The sequence below is a fragment of the Fomitopsis serialis genome (assembly GCF_022376445.1).
Source record: "Fomitopsis serialis strain Sig1Antser10 chromosome Unknown B0H18scaffold_36, whole genome shotgun sequence".
In the NCBI taxonomy this organism is placed as follows: domain Eukaryota; kingdom Fungi; phylum Basidiomycota; class Agaricomycetes; order Polyporales; family Fomitopsidaceae; genus Fomitopsis; species Fomitopsis serialis.
Window position 1 is genome coordinate 85735 of NW_025954996.1, and position 20536 is coordinate 106270.

The following is a 20536-nucleotide window of genomic DNA, read 5'->3' on the forward strand; positions in this document are numbered from 1 at the left end:
TCCCAAGTAGAAAATGGATGAGGCGCCTGTGAGTAGTGTCACAGCGCCTCCGAGTCGGCAAGTGCCGGAGCGGTGGCGCGCTGTTCCGTTCCAAGTTAGGACGAAGGACGAGATCATTTACCTAGCACACTCGGTCCCCCATAGGCTCCTAGTACTGCTTTCTGGCGAGAGCGAAGATCTCTTACGCTTTGCCAGCATCACATACGTGAGTATCTGCCCGTTTGATCCACGTGAAATGCTAATAAGTATCTGAAGCCCAGGGCTCCCAGGATGCCAGCAGTGCCGAACAACCAGCGAAACACGCTCGTGCTCTCCTCAGGCTCGCGCCACGAACATTCCTTTCCTGCCTGGGTCTTGCACTGTATAACAGTGTGCCATACCTGTGACTCACAAACTGTTCGCGGTATCATCGGTAAGACTTAGCGACTATCGAGCAAGTGCGTGCCAGTGTTTCTGCATAGTAGATCATACATCTATACAAAATTCACGCCATCACATCTTCCGAAGCTCAGTGATGCTAAGGGCACCGCGACACTCCCATATCTTCTCAACCTTCAGTCCGGCTCCGTTCGCGAGCGCGCTGAGCTGTTCGGGCGTACGCTCGGTGCTGTTAAACAAGGAGAGCATCAACATGTCGAACATTCCCTTGAGCGCATTCGCATTGCCGTAATTCGCGGGCAGCGGCGCCGGAGCAGACTTGAGGTGCGTCGAACCCAAGGGGGGGTGCATGATCATGTCTGCGACGAGGATACGCGAATCTGGACCTAGGGCATCCCGCAGCCTACTGAGTATTGTCGTGCACTGGTCGTCCGGCCAATCATGGCTGCCGGGAACAGCGAGGTGAGCGGCCTACTGCATTGTAGTTATATAGTCACTCACATGATGTAGCGCAGGAAATACACAGCTGCGCCCCTGACAGGTTGTACTTCAAAGAAGTCGTGTGTGATCAGCTGCACCCGTCCACTCTGGATGAAGCCCGGCATCTCAGCATCCCACGTAACCTTTGCTTCTCCAATGGTGGCAGGGAGGTCTTCGACCACGAAGTGTAAGTCTGGAAACAACTTGACCAGCTCAAGACACATGCTGCCCACGCCACCTCCGACGTCTACAACGGTAGCCTCCCCTAGCGAAGCCCACGGGAAGTCTATCAACGAAAACATGACTCTGGATCAATTCAGCGTCGCAGTCGGAGCTCATCTGACTTACCAGCGATGAGCGCGGGCGAGTTCATTTGTCCTAGACCGACCATCGCAAGTGGAAACATCCCACGCATCTCCCGGACGGCGGGATCGGATTCATCCCCCGTCTCGATATGATCCCATAATGTTCGCTCGTCTCCGTGTGCCTTCTGGAACGCGCTGTCCGTGTTGGATGTAGCGCTTGTCATGTTCCGGTCGAGCAATACCGCAGGCAAGTGCTCAAAGCTCTTAATTGACAACTTGTTGCCGCTACGGGGTGCGTCAGCATGGGCGTGCACTCCGACCACGGCGCTGGCGACATACAAGATCAGCTGGGCTGCCTTTGCGGGAGGATTGCCAGCGAGGATGCGACTCAGCCGCGTATTTGCGAACTGCAACGGCTTCACCTCGTTGTAGATGCCGTTGCTGCAGAGCACATGCATCACTCTCACTGGACAAAGAACATCAAGTCAGAAATCAGCGCCGTCGTACGTCTGAAGCGAAGGCTGACCAAGCTTCCTCTCGTCGATGCCCGTCCGTCTGCTGAGCTCTTCGGCAGAGACTCCGTTAGGTAGTTCTGCCTCCGCCAGTATGTCGGGTACTCCTGCGCGTACCGTCGTGTCGAGCGCCTGGGCCATCGCGAAGGTCGTTGCAACCTCAAGAATGCGAACGTGGGGATCCTCAATGAGGTCGACACACATGCCGCATGCCCCGCGAATGATGCGACGCGCTTCGTACAGCTCGTGCGATGGCAAGCGAGACGTCGGAAGATCCGAGTAGCTGATGTGCTGTTCCTCCATCTCCCATTCCTTGATGACCAGCTCCGAGGTGTCAACGAGGAGTTGGACCAGGGCGCGCAGAGTCTCAGTTCTGGTCGAGGGGGCCATAGCTTGTTATGGCCAGGGTGTGTCTAGTGCCCTCCCGAGCTTTGACATTATATAGTACGGCGCCAAATCTCGCTCACTGGCAGTGAGCTGTCGATGTGATGTTCTTGAGCGCCTTGAAATCCGTTTGTCGTGTTCAAATCTGACGTACTGCCAGTGGAGGGTTTGCCTCTCACATCATGTCAACGCCATTTTCACTGGTGCTACTGGACGCCTTCCCGCAGATGTTGACAGCGTGTTCTATCCTAGATTTCCGCTCTAAACCTCCCCGGCACGTCGGCCTATCTCGCTTGTCGTCCTCTCGAACTCCGGAACCCTCGTTCTAAACCTTGATCTGGAAGGGGGGGTCGGACCCCTCCTTCTAGGTTGAAAAGCATAAACATACCGTCGGTGTTCGAATTTTCGACCTCTCGTTGGCTCACACGACCCATCCCATCAGTACAGTTGCCTCCGACGCCGTGTTATGACTTGACATCACAAATCAGAGGTCGCCGCTGCGGTTTAGCGACCCTCGCCATCCTCACGCCCCAGACGATGTTCGATGTCCGCTCTAGCTTTACCAGCGCCTGAAAACCCTGCGGAACGATTCCCAGAAAACCTCTTACCATGTCGGACCACGCCACTCAAGTGCCACCAGCACGGCGGAGGGTGTAGCCATCTGTCGACAGTCACTGGATGCCTTCCCGCAGAGGTTTACAGCGCTGTGTCGCGCTCTCAATCTCTCCGGCCCGTCGGTCTATCTTGTCGTCCTCTCGAACTCCGGCGCTACCGCCCTCCCGGCCAATGACTAAATGGAGCCACCCTCCTCCTCCTCCTCCCCGTTCTAAACCTTAATCTGGAAGGGGGTCCGACACCCCCTTCTAGGTCGAAACGTTGAAGAGCGTAAGCATACCGTCCGAGTCGGTGTTCGAAAACCCAACCTCTGGTTGGCTCACAGGACCTGTCCCATCACTAACTTGAAAGTTGTCTCCGACACCATGTTATGCCAATATGTACCGCACAGATTACAGGTCGCTGCGGTTTAGCGACCCTCGCTATTCTTGCGCCACAGGCGATGTTCGACGTCCGCTTTAGCTTTACCAGCGCCCAGAAATCCTGCGGAAAGGCATACGTTGTGCGGTGGTCTCCTTCGTGCTGACTCGGAAGAGCTGGAGCTCAGGCTCTCCCCTGCCGGTGATGTTCCCGGTGCCCGACGAGGGATGCGCGCCCTGCCACGCATCCCTACGCCGGATCTAGATGCGCTTCTAGACCCTGAGCTCGCACTCGTGGCGGACGTTAGACGCGTCACCTACGTTGGCCCGGCGCGCGGACCGCGATCGTGCAAACGAGATCGCTTTCCAGTCAACCCCGATGCCCGATGTCACGCGCTTTACTTCACTCCGTCGCTGTTTGGCGGGTGAACTCGGTAAAGCCTCTAGGTTCGACACAAACCCCCACACTAGCGCCGTGTGGAGGGTCTTGGTATGAGACTAGTAAAGCCCCATCATATACTATGGCTTCACATGTACGTAGCCCGACAAGCTTGCAGAACTTCATCTAGCCGCCGGGGACAAAGTTAGTAGGAATGCGCTTGTGCAGAATGATGTTCACTGTCAAGGAACATTTGAGTTTCGTTTCAGACTTCACGTATGTCAACATATTGGCGCTCAACAGACGCGGCAGGCCCTATTTTCAGCGGGGAATTGGATAGCGAATAGGTACGACGTCTTTTTCAACACCTACTACATCTATACAAAATTTCCCGGTAATACACTGGCAGCCGTCGCAGCTCCGTGACGCTCACGCGCACGGGTCCCGGGTCCCGACACTCCTACATTTTTATCACCAAGTTGAGCCCCGCTCTATTAGCAACGGCTTCGAATTGCTCAGGTATCCGTTTGGCGCCGTTGAGTAGACTGAGCATTACTATGTCGTGCATGCCTTTGATCAAGTCCGCGCGACCATAATTTGCAGGCAGCGGCACCGGGGCGGCCTTGAAAGCGGCTTTGACGTGCACAGAACGGGCCCAGGGGAGGGCGGCCCTCGACGCTCTCAACAAGTAGCTTAATCCCGTGGCAACCCTCTCCGGGCTCGACAAGGCATTGGGCATTGATTATTGAATCGGCAAGCATGTCATCCTGTGCAACCAGCATATACATCTATACAAGACACTCCAGTCTGCTTACAGTAGTCGCAACTCAGTGATGCTAACGGGCCCCCGACACTCCCATATCTTCTCTATCGTAAGCCCCGCTCTTTCCGCAATCACACCAAGCTGTCCAGGGGTTCGCTCGCTACCGTTGAACACGGAGAGCATCACCATGTCGTGCATGCTCTTGAATGCGTCCGCACGACCGTAGTTCGCGGGGAGGGGCGCTGGAGCGGACTTGAGGTGTCTCGAGCCGAGAGGAGGATGGATGATCATATCCGCGACGAGGATACGTGAGTCCGAGCCCATGGCCTCTCGTAACTCGCTCAGGATCAGGACGCATGCGTCGTCCGGCCAGTCGTGTCTGAGCAGCTGCCTGAGTGAGCGGATCGTCGCAGTGCAGTGTTATCATTACGCACAGGATATAACGCAGAAAATACACCGCTGCGTTCTTCACGGGCTGTTCGTGGAAGAAGTCGTGTGTGATGAGCTGCGTGCGCCCGGCCTCGATAGCACCTGGGACCTCGGTGTTCCAGATCGACTTCGCTTTCTCGATGGAGACCGGGAGATCCTCGACCACAAAGCGAAGACGAGGAAACATCTTGGCGAGTTCAAGGCACATACTGCCTACGCCGCCCCCGACATCTACGACGGTAGCTTCGCCAAGATCTCCCCACGGGAAGTCTATCCGTCAACACGTAAATGTAAACGACTATGACAGGAAGACAGGAGTCTTTTACACACCGGCGATGAGCGACGGTGAGCACATCTGGCCTTCACCAACCATGGCCAACGGAAACATCTCACGGACTTCCAGAACGGCAGGGTCAGACGTGTCTCCCTTCTCGATATAGTCCCACAGCGTCCCCGTTGTCTTGTGTGCCTTTTGAAATGCGGTCTCCTTGGGGGACGTAGAGTAGGTCATCTCGGGGTCAAGCAACGTTGCAGGCAAGTGCTCAACAGCCTCGACGATCAGCTTTGTGCTGCTGAGACGAAACGTCAATACGGGCATGCACTGACATCTCCAACCATCAACATACTAGACACTGCTGCATGCTTTTGCGGCTGCATTATCCGCGAGAACGCGACTGACACGCGTGTTACTGAATTGCAAGGGTTTGACCTCGTTGTAGATGCCACCGTTACAGAGCATCCGCATCAGCCTCACTAGGTTAAAGTTAAGTCAAACAGCAATCTTCGTCATCGAGATTAAGATGGGCCCACCAAGCTTGTGCTCATCGATCCCCGTACGTCGGCAGAGTTCCGCAGCTGAGATCCCGTCACTGGGCGACTCTGCCTCCGCTAGTATGTCGGGGACACCAGCGCGCACGGTGGTATCGAGAGCCTGGGAAAATGCGTAGGATAGCGAGATCTCCAGCAGGCGTATACGAGGATCTTCGACTAAATCCATCCACATGCCACATGCCGCGCGAATGACGCGCTGCGCCTCGAAAAGCTCGTGCGGAGGCAACCCACTAGCAGGGATTACCTGGGACTCGTGGGTGGCTGGCTGCTGTTCCTCCGTTTCCCATTCCTTGATGACCAGCTCGGACGTGTTCACGAGGAGCTGAATCAGACCGCGCAGAGTCTGCACCCTTGTTGTGGCTGAGGACATCGAGGGCAGAATGGGTTGGGTACGATTAGCCGATGGTCTGACAACCTTTTATAATGCGGTGACCTACAGCCCCGCAGATTTGTCGCAGACAGTCATTACTTCATTGGTCAACTGATGATAGGCTGAGTGTCACCCAAGTCTCGGCGATAGCGTCAGAACTGGATACTGGAAGAGAAGAGAAGGCATTATCTGCGTCTCACCGTCTTCTTTGTCTCACCTGCTCATCTCACTATCGAACTGAATCATGATACAACGTCCTCAGGGTCGCCTGTTTGAAGGTGAGTAGGGCGCCGGGTATAGCTCTGGCTAAGCATCGCTACAACTTGAACAAGGAAGATGTAGCTATCCAACGTAAGCAGAGGACAGCACAGCGAGAATCAACATACCAGAAACATCGTAGTGCGCTCATCCACGGGTTGTATAAATTCAGTGCACACCTTATTAGCTCCTCTGGTCTTCGCTCGCCTGGATTGTAGCCCCCTAAAAACGCCTCTGTTCCCAATGGAGCTATGGTTGAGCTATGGCTCGGCATTCCAAATGACAGCCGCATGCCCTCTGAGGCTTTGGTGCTCATGGAGGGTTCCTTCTCCTCACCGATGCACGCCACTTGCACGCCACTCAGATGGATCATGCTTGACTGGTCCCGCATGAGAAGACCAGCATAGTATCATGGCCATACTAACGGCGTGGCTTCCATGGTTCAGCGCCATCCAGCTCCTGTACGACAGGGACCCTTCACGTACATCGCACTGTAGCCCATGGTGCAGGATACTAAGGTGTCATTTGGTCCAAGTCGTGACTCGTCGACAAACAAGCACTGCAGGGCGACGTGACCATGTGTGAGTCAGGCATACTCTCGAGGGCTCACTGCGAGTGCATGTATACTGTTCTTGGGTGCAATGAACACAAGCGGCCACTATTCACGGTGACTTCGATCCACTACATAGCTCCTAACGGAAGCAATGGAACGTGCGTGATGGGAAGCTTGAAAGTTTGAAGCTTGCTGCTTGACGTATTAGCGCTGTTACCACATCATCGATAACCGGTATCACGTGCAACGAGTACAGCCAGGTACAGCCGCATTGACATATACAGCCGAGACTTCGCCGAGACACAAACTCAATTCGACGTCAACAAATGTTACTCTGAGCGAAGCGAGGCACGAGCGTCGCGTAGAAGTGAGTCTACGCACGCAGGAGGAGATTAGGCGCGCGTCGCTCTCTCCTCGCACTCACTTCGTTTCCTCAGCTTGAAAGCGCTGCCGCAGCTTCCGGCTTTCAACCCTCTCTCCTTTTCTGAGACTAGCTCTAGAGTACGTTACGTGCCTTTTAATAAAATGGATCAACCATTACTAGTCGACCCGAACGGCCTTGAGGTGCCGGACTACGCGCTGGAGGCCCACGCGGCATTAAGGCAGTCCTACGTGGATGCTGGCCTAGCAGAAGCCAACGTCGTCCCGTTGCTCAAGAGCACCTGGACACGAGCCAACGATGCAGATAAGTTGCGCTGGCAGGTGCAGACCGAGGCAGCGGAACGGGTCGCGAGAGAACAAGCAGCGGCCGAAGAAGAGGCAGCCAATCAGGTCAGGGCACAAGATAGGCTGGATGAGGAGCAAGCAAGGAGGGACGAGAGAAAGAAGTACAAGGACAAGTTCTCGTCGGTGTCCACGCAGCCGCCTCCGGAGGATGAGTCAATCCTGCCGGCGAAGTACGCGCTCCGCAAGTTGGAGAAAGGAAGCTACGTCGAGCTATACTACTTCACTAATGAAGGGCTCGATACAGCGGACGCATCAGCCAATCAGTTCGATGAAGACGCGCTCGTGGTGCACAGGGGAGATGATGGGGTTCCTTCTTGGGCCCCTGCGGGGAGTGCTAGAGGCACGAAGAACGTGACGGCCGACCAAGACCTCACCTTAGAACAGTTTCGGCAAGCCACTCCTCGCCTGCTCGGAGCGATGGAAGACGCGAACTGGGACCCGAGGCGCGTGAAGATGTTGCTGGAGTTCTGGAGAAACCTTCACAAGCACCCATACTACTCGTCGCGTGACACGAACAAGCAGAGAGCCATCCTGATCTACCAAGGAGAGCAAAGGCAGAAATGGCACCGAGCACTAGCTCAAGGCGCGTGGGACATAGGCATCTTGTCGGACAGGTTGCTCCTCGACGCGTTCGACAGAGCTTATCGGCTAGAGCGGGAGAAGCTAGATGCATTGAGAGACGTGAGTGCACACCACATAATCGAACAGGAACAGCGCTGACAAAATGTCACTTCCGTGATACGTCTCACGTCTCGATCACTGATCTCTACGCACCACTACATACTCGCCTTCTCCGCGTCCCGAAATGCTACCCTCACTCTCACACGGCTCGACACCACAACTATCCTACGACTCATGCCCATCACACGCCTCGCCCTACGCTATGGCACCTTGCACCACGCGCCACGCACCTTGCACCTCGCACCATGCACCACGCACCTGGCAACACGCACCACGCACCTCGCACCACGCACCTCGCACCACGCACCTCGCACCATGCAACACGCACCGCGCAACATGCAACACGCAATCGCACGGGTCACGCACCAAACCAATAGGTGCACATCGTCAGTGGCACGACGCAGGGCACTACTAGCTCAACTAGTACCCCGCGAGGCCGGGTTGATGGTGCGAGCAGCCGCACAGCAAAAGCCCCAGCTAGAGCAGCAGCCGATCCGTACCCACGCGACCGCAAGGCGGGTTTTCCGGACGGCGCAAGCGGAGCCGTCTTGTCCGCCTGCGCCATCTGCCTGGGACGTCACAGGCACCGCGTCTACGACTGCGACGCCTCGCAGACATGGAACGGAGCCTTCGCCACCATGGCGAGACGCGACAAAAAGGACTTCACGCTCAACGATGGCAGGGCGCTCTGCTACGATTGGCAGAGAAGCAAGCGGTGTACCAGCACCCTTCACGACAGCCGTCATCTCTGCTCGGGCTGCAGTCTCCCGACCCATGGAGCCCAGACATGCCCTCGAGCAGAGCCGGCTCCTCCCGCGAACCCCGTACCGGGCAAGTGAGTGGGAGACGCGGCTCGAAGAGGCGGGCCTGGGCGCGAAGTATCCCAAACTCGTCCAGGGGCTTCGGGAAGGCTTCGTTGTGGACCTCCCGATCATCACGCGCACGCAAGCACCGCCCAATCATCCCTCCACCCTCGCTCATGACGATCTCTTCCAGGACATCGTGCGACACGAGAAGGCCAGCGGCAGGTACGTTGGGCCATTCTCAGCCGCCGAACTCACAGATGCACTTGGACCATTCCAAACATCCCCCATCTCTATCATACCAAAACCCGCTAAACCGGGGCATTACCGCCTCATCCAAAATTTCTCCTTTCCTCGCTCACCTACCCTTACTCTACCTAATCCTTCCGTCAATTCCTTCATTGATTCTGACCGATTTCCGTGTACATGGGGTACTTTTACCACCATCTGTCTCCTCATCTGGCGACTTCCCCCAGGCTCTCAGGCAGCCACTCGCGACATCAAGGAGGCATATCGCACAATCCCGCTACACCCGAGTCAGTGGCCAGCAGGGGTCGTACGCACAGGCAAGGACGAGTACCATGCTGACACGTGCCTCGCATTTGGGGCGCGTCCATCGGCAGGTGGATACGGCGTCCTTGCCGACGCTGGTGCGGATCTCATCCGCGCAGAGGGCATGGGTCCGTTGTCGAAATGGGTGGACGACTACTTCTTGGTACGGATCTTACGCATTCATCTCGACGAGTACAACAGTCGGCGTGCTGGATGGCACAGGGCGCTCGCACGAGAAAGCCGCAATCACACTCGAGGCCGACTGTGGCACGGTGGTAAGCTATTTGAGGATGGCACCATTGACCAGTTCGACGAGGACTGCAGCTATCCCCTTCGCGACCTCGCATCTCGCTCCCCAAGGTCAGCAGCAGACCAACAATACTGCTATAACCTCGCCGACGTGGACAAGCTTTCTGGCTCACTCGGAATCCCCTGGGAGCCCACCAAAGATTCCGACTTCAGAGCAGCTCAGGTTTTCACAGGGTTCGAGTGGAATGTTCAGGCGCTCACCGTCACGCTGCCCGAGAGGAAAAAGGCGAAGTATCTCACAGCCATTGGCAATTGGCGAGATGCTAAGGGCGGGACACACACACTCGCAGACGTACAAGGAATCTATGGAAAATTGCTCCACACCTCGCTGGTGGTTCCCCGTGGACGAGCATATCTCACAGGTCTTGAAGCCATGCTTCGAATCTGCGGTGACCGTCCTTTCGTGCCGCATTCCGCCCCTCGATCTGTCGCTACTGACCTCATATGGTGGACACAGACGCTACAGCAACCTATCCTCCGACGAGCCATACCCACCCCAACTCCTCTCGTCGACATCGCCGCTTTCTCGGACGCCAGCTCCGGCATCGGCATCGGCATTACGGTTGGCGACCACTGGCGTGCATGGAGGCTCATACCAGGCTGGAAGACTCTCGACGGAGAGCGCGACATTGGTTGGGCAGAAGCAGTGGGGTTCGAGCTCCTCGCACGCTGCATCACAGCTGCGCGAGGCACAAGCAGACATTTGCGGCTCCATGGAGACAACATTGGGGTCGTGGAAGGTTGGCGAAACCGCAGAAGCCGTAATGCGGCCGTCAACGGCGTCTTCAAACGTCTCCTCGAGCACCTTGACAAGCTCGGAGATGCGGAGTGTGTACACACCGCCTACGTCCCTAGTGCGAACAACCCCGCAGATAACCCTTCACGAGGCATCTACCCAGCGCACTCCCTCCTCCTCCCTCCTGTTCCCCTACCACGAGAACTCGCAAGGTTCCTCATCGACTCCGAAGCCCCACTCACACCCACCGAGCTCAGGTTGCATAGCGAAGGACGCTACCCAAGAGCGGCCGCTAAGCGCATCGATGAAGCTCTTGAGCGCTCTCGGGCCGAGGAGCAGAGGCGAGTTGACGAAGGCCTTGAGTGGCGGATTAGAACCAGTACCGAGTGGAACGAACACGCGGCGCTTTGACCATGAGGGCGGAAAGACGAGTACGCGCAAGGAGACCACGAGGCCTAGGCCTTACCCCAGTCTCCTTACACCAAAGCCCTCGGAGCGGCGCCCCCATTGTCTGGCTAGGGACAGGTTGCAGAAGTGGGCACCGTACGCAGCTCGTACTGTTATCGACAAAGCCGGGCGAAAGATCGGAGACCTCGCACGCAACGACCTCGATGGCATACTCCATGTCTTGCTCGCATCCTATACGCAAGGCACACGAGACTCCTACGGAGCGGGTCTCTTAGTCTACCACGTTTATTGCGACTCGCGCGACATTCCAGAGGACCAGCGAAGCCCGGCGAGTCGATCACTCGTCCTTGGTTTCATCGCTGGCTGCGCGGGGCTCTACAGCGGGGCGACACTACGGAATTACGTTGCAGGAGTGCACGCCTGGCATGTACTCCACGGTATAGAATGGGATATGGACGACGCCGAGCTGCGAACTGCCCTCAAGGGCGCGGAGAAGCTGGCCCCTCCAGCCTCGAAACGCCCGAAACGCGCCCCGATCACACTCGCGCTCCTACTCACCTTGCATGAAAGTCTGGACATCTCGCTACCTCTCGATGCCGCAGTATTCGCATGCCTCACAACGGTGTTCTTCACGGCAGCAAGGCTAGGTGAGTTCGTTGGCCAAACACTCACCTCGTTCAGGCCCAACCTCCATGTCAAACCCGTGGACATCACCTACGAACAAGACAGACACGGCCTCAAGGTCACTGTCTTTCACCTCCCGAGTACAAAAGTCGCACCCTTGCTGGGTGAAGACGTGTACTGGGCAGCACAGATAGGGGCGCTCGACCCAGCGGCAGCTCTCGCAAACCACCTGCGGGTCAACCAACCGCCCGCGCAAGGGCCACTCTTCGCAAGGCAGTACCGAGACACACACCGGCCGCTGACACGCCACGACTTCCTGAAGAGGCTCGACGTCATCTTGGCGCAGAAGAAGCTGCCGGCGATGAAAGGGCATGGCTTACGCATTGGAGCGACCTTGGAATACCTGCTACGGGGTGTTCCTTTCGACGTCGTCAAGTCGATCGGGCGCTGGAGCGGCGACAGTTTCAAGCTGTACCTGCGCAAGCACGCCGTCATCATGGCCCCCTATCTGCAGGACAAGCCAGTACACACCGAGGTGACCCGCTACGCCATGCCTCCGGTGCGCGCCGGCTAGACAGGAGCAACATCGAGCAGCAGAATTGACGAGGTACGTCGACTTCTAGACTGGGTGCAACAGCTTCGCAGCAACGCGTCGACGCAGTCGTCTTCTTGACTGGGTATCGCAGCTCACCCGTTGCCCCCACAGGTCCGGGCACACGTTTTGAGTCGGGCAGCCCTGCGGGCTGCGCCCCACACCACTTCTCGATTTCCACTTTCTCTTCGTCTCATAGCATTGTAATCGACGCCGAGCATTCCTCGAGTCGAGGCTAATCACGCCTTCGCATCGCACCATCTACTAGATCAGCAAGTGTATTCACCACTACCCTAATACATCCATACTACATCGCAGCCCAGTGCATAGATGTTACTCTGAGCGAAGCGAGGCACGAGCGTCGCGTAGAAGTGAGTCTACGCACGCAGGAGGAGATTAGGCGCGCGTCGCTCTCTCCTCGCACTCACTTCGTTTCCTCAGCTTGAAAGCGCTGCCGCAGCTTCCGGCTTTCAACCCTCTCTCCTTTTCCCCGCCCTCCACTCCCTTTCTCGCAGTACGCGCCGCAACGGCAACGAACTCATGGTTCCTTCCTTTGGCTTGACGCGTCTACCCTGCGGCCCAGCAGGGGCAACGGATACGCAGGGCTGCGGTTGGCCCACCCGCCCTCGCAGCTCACCCGTTGCCCCCACAGGTCCGGGCACACGTTTTGAGTCGGGCAGCCCTGCGGGCTGCGCCCCACACCACTTCTCGATTTCCACTTTCTCTTCGTCTCATAGCATTGTAATCGACGCCGAGCATTCCTCGAGTCGAGGCTAATCACGCCTTCGCATCGCACCATCTACTAGATCAGCAAGTGTATTCACCACTACCCTAATACATCCATACTACATCGCAGCCCAGTGCATAGACTCTCAGTTATCATACTTACGTCGCTTCTAGTCTGCTTTATTGTTCTATCATACGAAGCTCAGTGAGGCTGATAGTAACGGGGCCCGCACCGGAACCGCGCGTGCGGCTAGGTGTGGTTTGTCTCGTACCCATTCGTGCACGAATGGACACGAGACAAGATGTGGTGGCCAAATGGAATACTTAACCTCCCTCCTCGTCCTCTCTAGAGTCTCTAAACCCGCTCTTGTGGCGATGGTACCGAGCTGTTCGCGTGTCTGCTCGCCGCCATTGAATATTGAATAAGGGGAGCATCCGCATGTCGTGCATCCCCTGAGCGCGTTCGCAGCGGGTAGGGGCGCCGGGACAGACTTAAGGTGCGTCGAATCACAAGGGGGATGTATACTTATGTCTGCGGCGAAGATACACGATTCTGGACCTATTACATCCCGTAGCCTGCTGAAGATCGCAGCACACTAGCCGTTTGGCCAATCATGTCTGCCAGGAACAACTCAGGTGAGAAACCAATGCGGTGGTATTTGTTGGTGCACTCACATGATGTAGCGCAGGAAATATACAGAACCTTTTGACCAGCTGTCGAGGAAGTTATACGTGATCAGCCTTTTCGGTTCCAAAGCCTCACATGGTCAACGTCATGACACTCAGCAGACGCAGTAGGCCTTCTGATTTCCAGCAGGGAATGAGATAGTGAATAAGTACGACGTCTTGCAGGTAGTACCTACATCTATAACAAAGTTTCTAGTCTTACACTGGCAGCCGCCGCAGCTCCGTGATGCTCACGGGTCCTCGACACTCCCATATCTTCACCACCTTGAGCCCTGCCCTATTAGCAACGGCTTCGAGTTGCTCAGGTGTCCGCTCGGCGCCGTTGAGCAGACTGAGCATCACCATGTCGTGCATACCCTTGATCAAGTCCGCGCGACCGTAGTTCGCAGGCAGCGGTGCCGGAGCGGCTTTGAAGTGCGCAGAACCCAGGGGAGGCTGGACGATCATGTCAGCGACGAGGATGCGCGACTCGGGGCTCATGACGTCACGCAGTCTGCTCAAGATCTGGACGCAATCGTCGTCTGGCCAGTCGTGTCTGGTAGACAATGTCAGCGAGCCTCGTCGCACGCTGTGATGATCGATGACTGCTCACAGCACGGAGCGAAGGAAGTACGCAGCAGCTCCTTGCACTGGTTGCTCGGTGAAGAAGTCGTGTGGTAATAATCGTACGCGCCCTGATTCGACGGCGCCGGGATATCCAGTTTGCCAGATGGGTCTTGCCTTTTCGATGGTAATTGGAAGGTCTTCGACGACGAAGCACAGATCCGGAAAAGCCTTGGCGAGGGTGAGAGACATACTACCTATGCCGCCTCCGACGTCAACAACGGTGCCTTTTCCCAGAGATCCCCAAGGAAAGTCTATGCGTTTGCGGCGATTTGTGAATTGGAGCCATTTCTCGCAGGCAGCACTCACCGTGGATGAGCGAGAGTGAACTTATTTGGCTTTGACCAAACATTGCCTCCGGGAACATCTCGCCGGTTTCAAGGATGGCCGCATCGGTCTCATCACTCCGTGCCATGAAGTCGAAAAGTGATAGCCCCGTCTTCTGCGCTCTCTGGAAGGCAGCCACCGTGACGGACGTAGAACTCGCCGTCTCCGGATCGAGCAGCGTTGCAGGGAGATGTTCGAGGGCCTCGACGAACAGCTTCGTTCCACTGTGTGAATGTGTTAGTGTCCCTGCAGACCGAACGGACTCTGTATACGTACAAGAGACATTGCATCGCTTTCGCCTGCGGGTTGCCAACCAAAACACCACTCAAATTCGTGTTTGCAAAGCGCTGAACACCAACTTCATCGTAAATTCCGCCAGAGCACAGAAAGTGCATCACCCGTACTTGAATGAAGGGCAGATTAGTCAAGATTCCGCTCATAACGAGAGGAACAAGGTCTTTACCGAGCTTCTTCTCGTCAATCCCTGTTCGCAGGCTGAGCTGCCTGGCCGAGACGCCGCTGGCAGGCGCCTCTGCCTCTGCCAAAATATCCGGAACCCCTGCGCGCACTGTTGTGTCAAATGCTTGTGACAACGCAAAGGATTCCGAGATTTCCTGGAGGCGGACCCTCGGGTCCTCAACCAGGTCGATGCACATTGCACATGCTCCGTGTATGACGCGGCGTGCTTCAAATAGTTTGTGCGATACCAGGTTGGGCGTGGCAGATTCATTCCTAGAGGAGTGACGCTCCTCCGCCTCCCATTCTTCGATGACTACCTCGGAGGTGTCCACGAGGAGTCGGATCAGGGACCGTAGTTTCTGCACTCGAGTCGAGCGAGATACAGGCATGGCGAAAGGTGGGGATGCTTTCGACTGGACGGGAAGCTCTGACACCTTTTATCACAACTCACGGGTTGACATGAGATACCGCTGCCAGTGTTATCGCCAATAGAATGAACCTAACCATGACCGTGTCAGCTAGAACCGCATAATATCAACGGGGGCCGACTGCCTTCCAGAGGCTCACCGTCACGCCATTTCGAACGAACTCTAAAAGGAACGCTCATCGTTCTTTGAGATCGTATGGACACCTCGATCGTTAACTAACACCTGTGAATGCCTCTGGCATGGTCACGGCGAGAGAATCCATGAGAATTATGATGACGGGATCGAAGTCAACATCAGTGGCATGGTAGTCTCAAGGCCCCTGCCATTACGTCACAATACTTGGACTCGCGCTCGCGACAACGCCCGAGTCGCCGCATTATGCCTAAAAGCACGTTTGGCCTGTTGTGATGCGTATGACTTGAGTGATCGAACATTCCCTACGACGCGTTCTTTCTACGGAGCTGCAGCGGCCCATGAGTAAGCACCCAAGCTAGCAACCACTGGAACATACCGTAAGTTGCCTCGGAAAGTTGAGAAGCGCCCGATTTGGCTGGCACGTCGTTCGAAGCGCGCCAACAAGCACCTGCGGCAAGTTCCCTCTGCGAGTCAGTCAACCTACGCCGTCTTTATTCAAGGTATGCGCTGTACCGATATTTACACTCCCTCGCATCCCTTCTACAAGTCAGATCCGAGTCTGGTCTACGAGGCAACTGTGCGCTGAATACTTATCACATCCGTCGAAGCTCAGTAATGCCGACGGGCCCCCGGCACTCCCATATCTTCTCTATCTTGAGACCCGCTCTTGCTGCGATGGCACCTAGCTGTTCAGGCGTCCGCTCTCCGCCATTGAACAGGGAGAGCATCCACATGTCGTGCATCCCCTTGAACGCGTTCGCCCGGCCGTAATTCGTGGGCAGCGGCGCCGGGGCTGGTTTGAGGTACGTTGAGCCCAGAGGAGGATGGATGATCATATCCGCAACGAGGATGCGCGAGTGTGGGCCCATGGCCTCCCGAAGCCTGTTCAAGATTGTGACACACTGATCATCCGGCCAGTCGTGCCTAAACAGTTCGATTTAGCACATTCTCGCCCCACAACGCCGTTGCAACTCACATGATATAGCGCAGGAAATACACCGCTGCATCCTTGACAGGCTGTTCCTCGAAGAAGTCATGTCTGAGAAGCTGCACGCGTCCAGCATCGATAGACCCCGGGACCTCAGCGTTCCAAATAGACGTTGCCTTGTCGATCGAGACGGTAAGGTCTTCCACCACGAAGCGCAAGTCGGGGAACAACTTTGCGAGTTCGATACACATGCTGCCTACGCCGCCGCCGACGTCCACGACGGTGGCCTCACCGAGCGATCCCCAGGGATAGTCTGTAGCGTCGAAGCGCACGTCAATTTGAACATCTATGACACCAGACTAAGCTAGGACGCTCCTCACTCACCGGCGATGAGCGACGGCGAACCCATTTGTCCTTGGCCTACCATCGCGAGTGGAAACACTTCGCGGGCCTCCCGAACAGCAGGGTCGGCTTCGTCTCCCTCCTCGATGTAGCCCCACAGTGTTTGGTGTGGGCCGAAAGCTTTCTGAAATGCGCATTCTGTGACGGACGTGGAGCGCGTCACTTCCGGGTCGAGCAATGTTGCGGGGAGATGCTCCGTGGCCCCAACAAGCAACCTGGTGCCGCTGTGAAGATGCATGAGCACGGTCTTGTCTTACATCTCTTGTGGTGACGACGTACTAGAGACACTGGTAGGCCTTCGCTGGCGGATTTCCAGCAAGAATGCTGCTGAAACGCGTATTCGTGAACTGCAAGGGCTTGACCTCGTCGTAGATGCCGCCACTGCAGAGCAAGCGCATCACTCTCACTGGCCACAAATGAGCCCGACTGCTGTACATAGGTCGAAACAAGAACTGACCAAGCTTCTGCTCGTCGACCCCCGTCCGTCGACTGAGTTCCACGGCCGACACACCGTCAAGCGGCTCCGCCTCCGCCAGTACGTCCGGCACCCCTGCGCGAACCGTGGTTTCAAGCGCCTGGGACATCCCGTAGGACAGCGAGATCTCCAACAGGCGGACACGGGGGTCGTCGACCATATCCATGCACACGCCACACGCCCCGCGCATGATGCGCCGCGCTTCGAACAACTCGTGCGAGGGCAGGCTGTTGTTGGTGGGGATCGCAGCCTCGTCGAGCTGCTCTTCCGCCTCCCATTCCTTGATGATGAGCTCAGAGGTGTTCACGAGGAGCTGGATCAGCGAGCGCAGTGTGTTCACTCTGTTGGAAGGCGCCATAATTGAAGGGGGGCCGTGTTCGATACGACCCTCCGATGCTTTGAGGGCCCTATATGACTATTGAGCCAAAGACCCCGTTGATGTCGAGGCGTCAACACAATGCCGCAGCTCCCGGCATTCATGACGGCGTCGGCACAAACGAGGATTCTGTGAACTCTCACTCACCTATCAGCAGGAATAGACAGACCAGCGCCGAACCCGGGTATGTCCCGTCGAACATAAGGAGGTGAGAACGCGTCGGGTCAATCCCACGCGCTGGAGTACTGAAAATTCAATCAGGAGGCGCATCGCAGGTATTTGTCAGATTGTCAGACATCAGAGTGAGTTCCGGAGAAGCGACGCACGAGATGATAGACTTCACTCTCCAATCGTTATAGCCGCGCCTGCGTGAAAGAGTAGGCGCCGAGTGCTGAGTATGAGGAGGAACTTCCTTCTCCCAGAACCAGATGTCCGATGTTCACTTCGAGTCCGACCATCGGACCAGCACCATGCTACACTGGAACAACTATGATTATAGTGATGGGTAGCAACAAACTGGGGCAGCGCGGTGAGGTGCAAATCTACTTAAACAGCTCGCAGAATCATCGTTCATTCGTACATCGTGGACCGTACCGTCCAGCATCAGGCATCGCAGGCGGCATCGCGGGGGGCCGCTTTACGACGCCTTCGGTCCCCCCAGCTTCTTGCCGATGTCCGCGCCGCGGAGCTTCACGCCGAGCACGCGCTCGAGCTTGCCGAGGACCTGCGGGTTCGGGATGGCCTTGCTCGACTCGTAATCCTGGATGACGGACGGCTTCTCGTTGACCTTCTGCGCGAGGTCCTTCTGCGTGAGCCCCTTCTCCATGCGGGCTGTTTGGATCGCCTGGTGTCGGGTGTGAGTAAGCGGGAGAGAACGGGGAGAGGGGGGGGACGTACCTTCCCGACGGAGGGCAAGATCTTGGGCGGTGGCGCGACCTCGTTTTCACGGTCGAGCTTGGCTATCCGTTGGTGGTCGGTGCCTGCAAGATAGCAATGCGGATGAGTAGGTGTATGAGACAGGCTGGGTATCAGAACGCACTTTGGTGAGCCTTGTTCATCCCAGCTGTCACTTTCTTGTCTGTAGCCACGACAGCACCGGTTCGCCGTGCCTGCATCCCTCCCTATCAGCACTTGTCCATCTGTCGAGCATATCCACGATACGTACGGCTGTAGGGGCAACAGATTGTCAGTCACTCGACGCAAGACAGGGCCAGAGGCGGTACAACTCACCATTCAGATCAGAGGTGGTCCTGGTCACCTTCGGGACCTTGCCCTTGGAGCCGATAACGACCTTGCTGTCCCAGTCCATGTCGCCCATGATGTCTATCGTCTAGGGTGGTAAATAGAGACGGGGGATGCGATGCGAGAGATATGTAGCTGGCGGGGGTGGGCGTGGCGGTTGCGATTTGTGGGGAGGAGGCGGTCCCGCGCTTACGTCTTATATATGCACGGCGCCGCACACGATGTGGGTGGTCACGCACTGACTCCGACTCACTCAGCGGCCGGCCTATCTGCATGCCTACCACAGCCTCGACGACGCAGAAAAGGAGATTGAACCTCTATTATCCAGCATGTTCCGGAGCGATGTGTGTATGGTACAGTGTGGAGGTCTCTATTCAATTGTCCATCTTCCAGGATTGTCCTTGCTTGCTAGCGCCCTGTGACGCTCGGGCCAGCGCATTGCGATCGAGCCATTGGGCGTAGCTATTGTCAATGGCGGCGGGCGAGGAGCACAGCGACAGTGCATGCAGCACCAGCAGAGAAGGCCGCGGCTGAGAGCAGCCAGACACTGGCCGTTTTGTGCGTCGACGCAGAGGGCCGCCGCTTCGAGCCACCGACTTCCTCCAGCCCGGGCACCTGGTTCTTCTCCCACCCGTCGTCCAGCAGCTTCGCCATCATATCCTCGTCCAGCAGCGCGAGGTCCTCCATCTCCCAGTTCGTGCACACGTCAATCATCCAGCGCATCCGCCGCTTGCCCAGCTCCCCGCCCACCCCCGGCGCCCGCTCGCGCAGCTTGCTCCTCAGCACCCCGACCTTCTCCACCGCCTCGCCCGCGTTCTCCGGCAGGCTCTGCTCGATCTGCTTGCGGATGATGTTCGCGAGCTTCGGGCTCTGCCCGTTCGTGGAGATCATAACCTGCAGGGGCCCGCTGCGGATCTGCGACCCGAAGTAGAAGTCGCACGAGGGCGGGATGTCCGCGACGTTAATGGGGATCCGGCGTGCGCGCGCCAGGGCACATATCTCGCGCGACTTCTCGACGTCGTCGATGGCCGTGAGGACCATGTCCGCCCTCTCGAGGTCCGCCACCCCGCCGAACGTGCGGTCGTGGTAGGTGATGCGCTCCGGGTAGCGTTCTATGAAGCGCTTCGTGAGCGGGTGCAGCCCGGCGGACGGCGAGATGAGTGTGACATGGGCGTCGGCGACGAGCACGGATTCAATGCGCCCGGAGGCGACGTCGCCCCCGCCGACGATGAGGACGTTCTTGTCTTTGAGCTGCCATGCGAGGAGGAGGGAGCCGCCTGACAGCGGTGCGGTGTCTGTCATGCTCGGAGTGAGTTTCTACGCCAGCACTGAGCACAAGTCCGCGACCAGAGGGGAGCATCACGTGAGCGTCGACAGCCCTTCTGTGGTAACCGTTCACAGGGATATTCTCATACAGTTGTGTGCAAGTTGTGTGTAGCCATCTGTAGGCTTCGCTCAACGGCAGCCGTACTGAAGGATGGTGTCGACTTTATTTGCAAAGTCTCGGCACCGTCAACCAGCTGCGCAGGAACTTGACAGAAGTATGTTATCATGCCACGATCCTCACTATGTGACTGAGACACCGCAGTGTTGCAGCAAGTGAAACGTCCGGCAGCGAAGGAAACCGCATCCGCCACTCGCTCTGTTCTGTCCCAATGTACATAGTGATTTGAGGCATATATACCTAGTGATGATGTACGG

At 56.9% G+C, this 20536-nt stretch overlaps 9 protein-coding genes across 9 annotated transcripts; 3 read left to right on the forward strand and 6 right to left on the reverse strand.

Moving 5' to 3' along the window:
* Positions 1 to 492: 492 nt before the first annotated feature.
* Positions 493 to 2065, reverse strand: B0H18DRAFT_877136 (S-adenosyl-L-methionine-dependent methyltransferase; the record flags this gene model as incomplete). Its single annotated transcript, XM_048040534.1, has 5 exons — positions 493 to 823; positions 880 to 1144; positions 1207 to 1417; positions 1487 to 1629; positions 1690 to 2065. 5 exons carry the CDS (start codon positions 2063 to 2065, stop codon positions 493 to 495), a joined length of 1326 nt encoding a protein of 441 aa, XP_047893007.1.
* Positions 2066 to 4223: 2158 nt separating this feature from the next.
* Positions 4224 to 5805, reverse strand: B0H18DRAFT_1085273 (O-methyltransferase-domain-containing protein; the record flags this gene model as incomplete). The annotated part of the gene is made up of 5 exons (XM_048031895.1): positions 4224 to 4554; positions 4610 to 4874; positions 4935 to 5176; positions 5231 to 5357; positions 5415 to 5805. 5 exons carry the CDS (start codon positions 5803 to 5805, stop codon positions 4224 to 4226), a joined length of 1356 nt encoding a protein of 451 aa, XP_047893008.1.
* A 1348-nt stretch (positions 5806 to 7153) lies between these two features.
* Positions 7154 to 7762, forward strand: B0H18DRAFT_820240 (uncharacterized protein; the record flags this gene model as incomplete). The annotated part of the gene is made up of 1 exon (XM_048039292.1): positions 7154 to 7762. A coding segment is annotated over one exon (609 nt), but the record flags the coding sequence as incomplete, so codon positions are not given.
* B0H18DRAFT_1009283 (uncharacterized protein) lies at positions 7406 to 8870 on the forward strand. Its single transcript, XM_048028847.1, has 2 exons — positions 7406 to 8023; positions 8401 to 8870. Exons 1-2 carry the CDS (start codon positions 7760 to 7762, stop codon positions 8860 to 8862), a joined length of 726 nt encoding a protein of 241 aa, XP_047893010.1. The 5' UTR covers positions 7406 to 7759; the 3' UTR covers positions 8863 to 8870.
* Positions 8863 to 10516, forward strand: B0H18DRAFT_1009284 (uncharacterized protein; the record flags this gene model as incomplete). Its single annotated transcript, XM_048028848.1, has 1 exon — positions 8863 to 10516. A coding segment is annotated over exon 1 (1503 nt), but the record flags the coding sequence as incomplete, so codon positions are not given.
* Positions 10517 to 13586: 3070 nt separating this feature from the next.
* Positions 13587 to 15442, reverse strand: B0H18DRAFT_381930 (S-adenosyl-L-methionine-dependent methyltransferase). Its single transcript, XM_048037845.1, has 6 exons — positions 15417 to 15442; positions 14854 to 15348; positions 14667 to 14793; positions 14373 to 14614; positions 14053 to 14317; positions 13587 to 13995 (listed from the first exon to the last, which is right to left on the reverse strand). The coding sequence occupies exons 2-6, from the start codon at positions 15236 to 15238 to the stop codon at positions 13659 to 13661; spliced, it is 1356 nt and encodes a 451-aa protein (XP_047893012.1). The 5' UTR covers positions 15239 to 15348; positions 15417 to 15442; the 3' UTR covers positions 13587 to 13658.
* Positions 15443 to 16005: 563 nt separating this feature from the next.
* Positions 16006 to 17575, reverse strand: B0H18DRAFT_877257 (S-adenosyl-L-methionine-dependent methyltransferase; the record flags this gene model as incomplete). Its single annotated transcript, XM_048040539.1, has 5 exons — positions 16006 to 16336; positions 16389 to 16653; positions 16725 to 16966; positions 17022 to 17148; positions 17200 to 17575. 5 exons carry the CDS (start codon positions 17573 to 17575, stop codon positions 16006 to 16008), a joined length of 1341 nt encoding a protein of 446 aa, XP_047893013.1.
* Positions 17576 to 18230: 655 nt separating this feature from the next.
* Positions 18231 to 19225, reverse strand: B0H18DRAFT_1170786 (ylMBF1; the record flags this gene model as incomplete). The annotated part of the gene is made up of 4 exons (XM_048035885.1): positions 18824 to 19225; positions 18633 to 18710; positions 18491 to 18573; positions 18231 to 18437 (listed from the first exon to the last, which is right to left on the reverse strand). Exons 1-4 carry the CDS (start codon positions 18909 to 18911, stop codon positions 18231 to 18233), a joined length of 456 nt encoding a protein of 151 aa, XP_047893014.1. The 5' UTR covers positions 18912 to 19225.
* Positions 19226 to 19303: 78 nt separating this feature from the next.
* B0H18DRAFT_877276 (siroheme synthase) lies at positions 19304 to 20137 on the reverse strand (the record flags this gene model as incomplete). Its single annotated transcript, XM_048040541.1, has 1 exon — positions 19304 to 20137. One exon carries the CDS (start codon positions 20135 to 20137, stop codon positions 19304 to 19306), a length of 834 nt encoding a protein of 277 aa, XP_047893015.1.
* Between the last annotated feature and the right edge of the window lie 399 nt (positions 20138 to 20536).

Coding starts and splice junctions, on each gene's coding strand:
- B0H18DRAFT_1009283 (XM_048028847.1), top strand. CDS start 7,760: ATGGAAGACGCGAACTGGGACCCGAGGCGCGTGAAGATGTTGCTGGAG. Junction 8,024..8,400: donor AGCTAGATGCATTGAGAGAC/GTGAGTGCACAC, acceptor CCAAACCAATAG/GTGCACATCGTCAGTGGCAC.
- B0H18DRAFT_381930 (XM_048037845.1), bottom strand. CDS start 15,238: ATGCCTGTATCTCGCTCGACTCGAGTGCAGAAACTACGGTCCCTGATC. Junction 14,615..14,666: donor AAAGCGATGCAATGTCTCTT/GTACGTATACAG, acceptor ACATTCACACAG/TGGAACGAAGCTGTTCGTCG. Junction 13,996..14,052: donor TACTTCCTTCGCTCCGTGCT/GTGAGCAGTCAT, acceptor ATTGTCTACCAG/ACACGACTGGCCAGACGACG.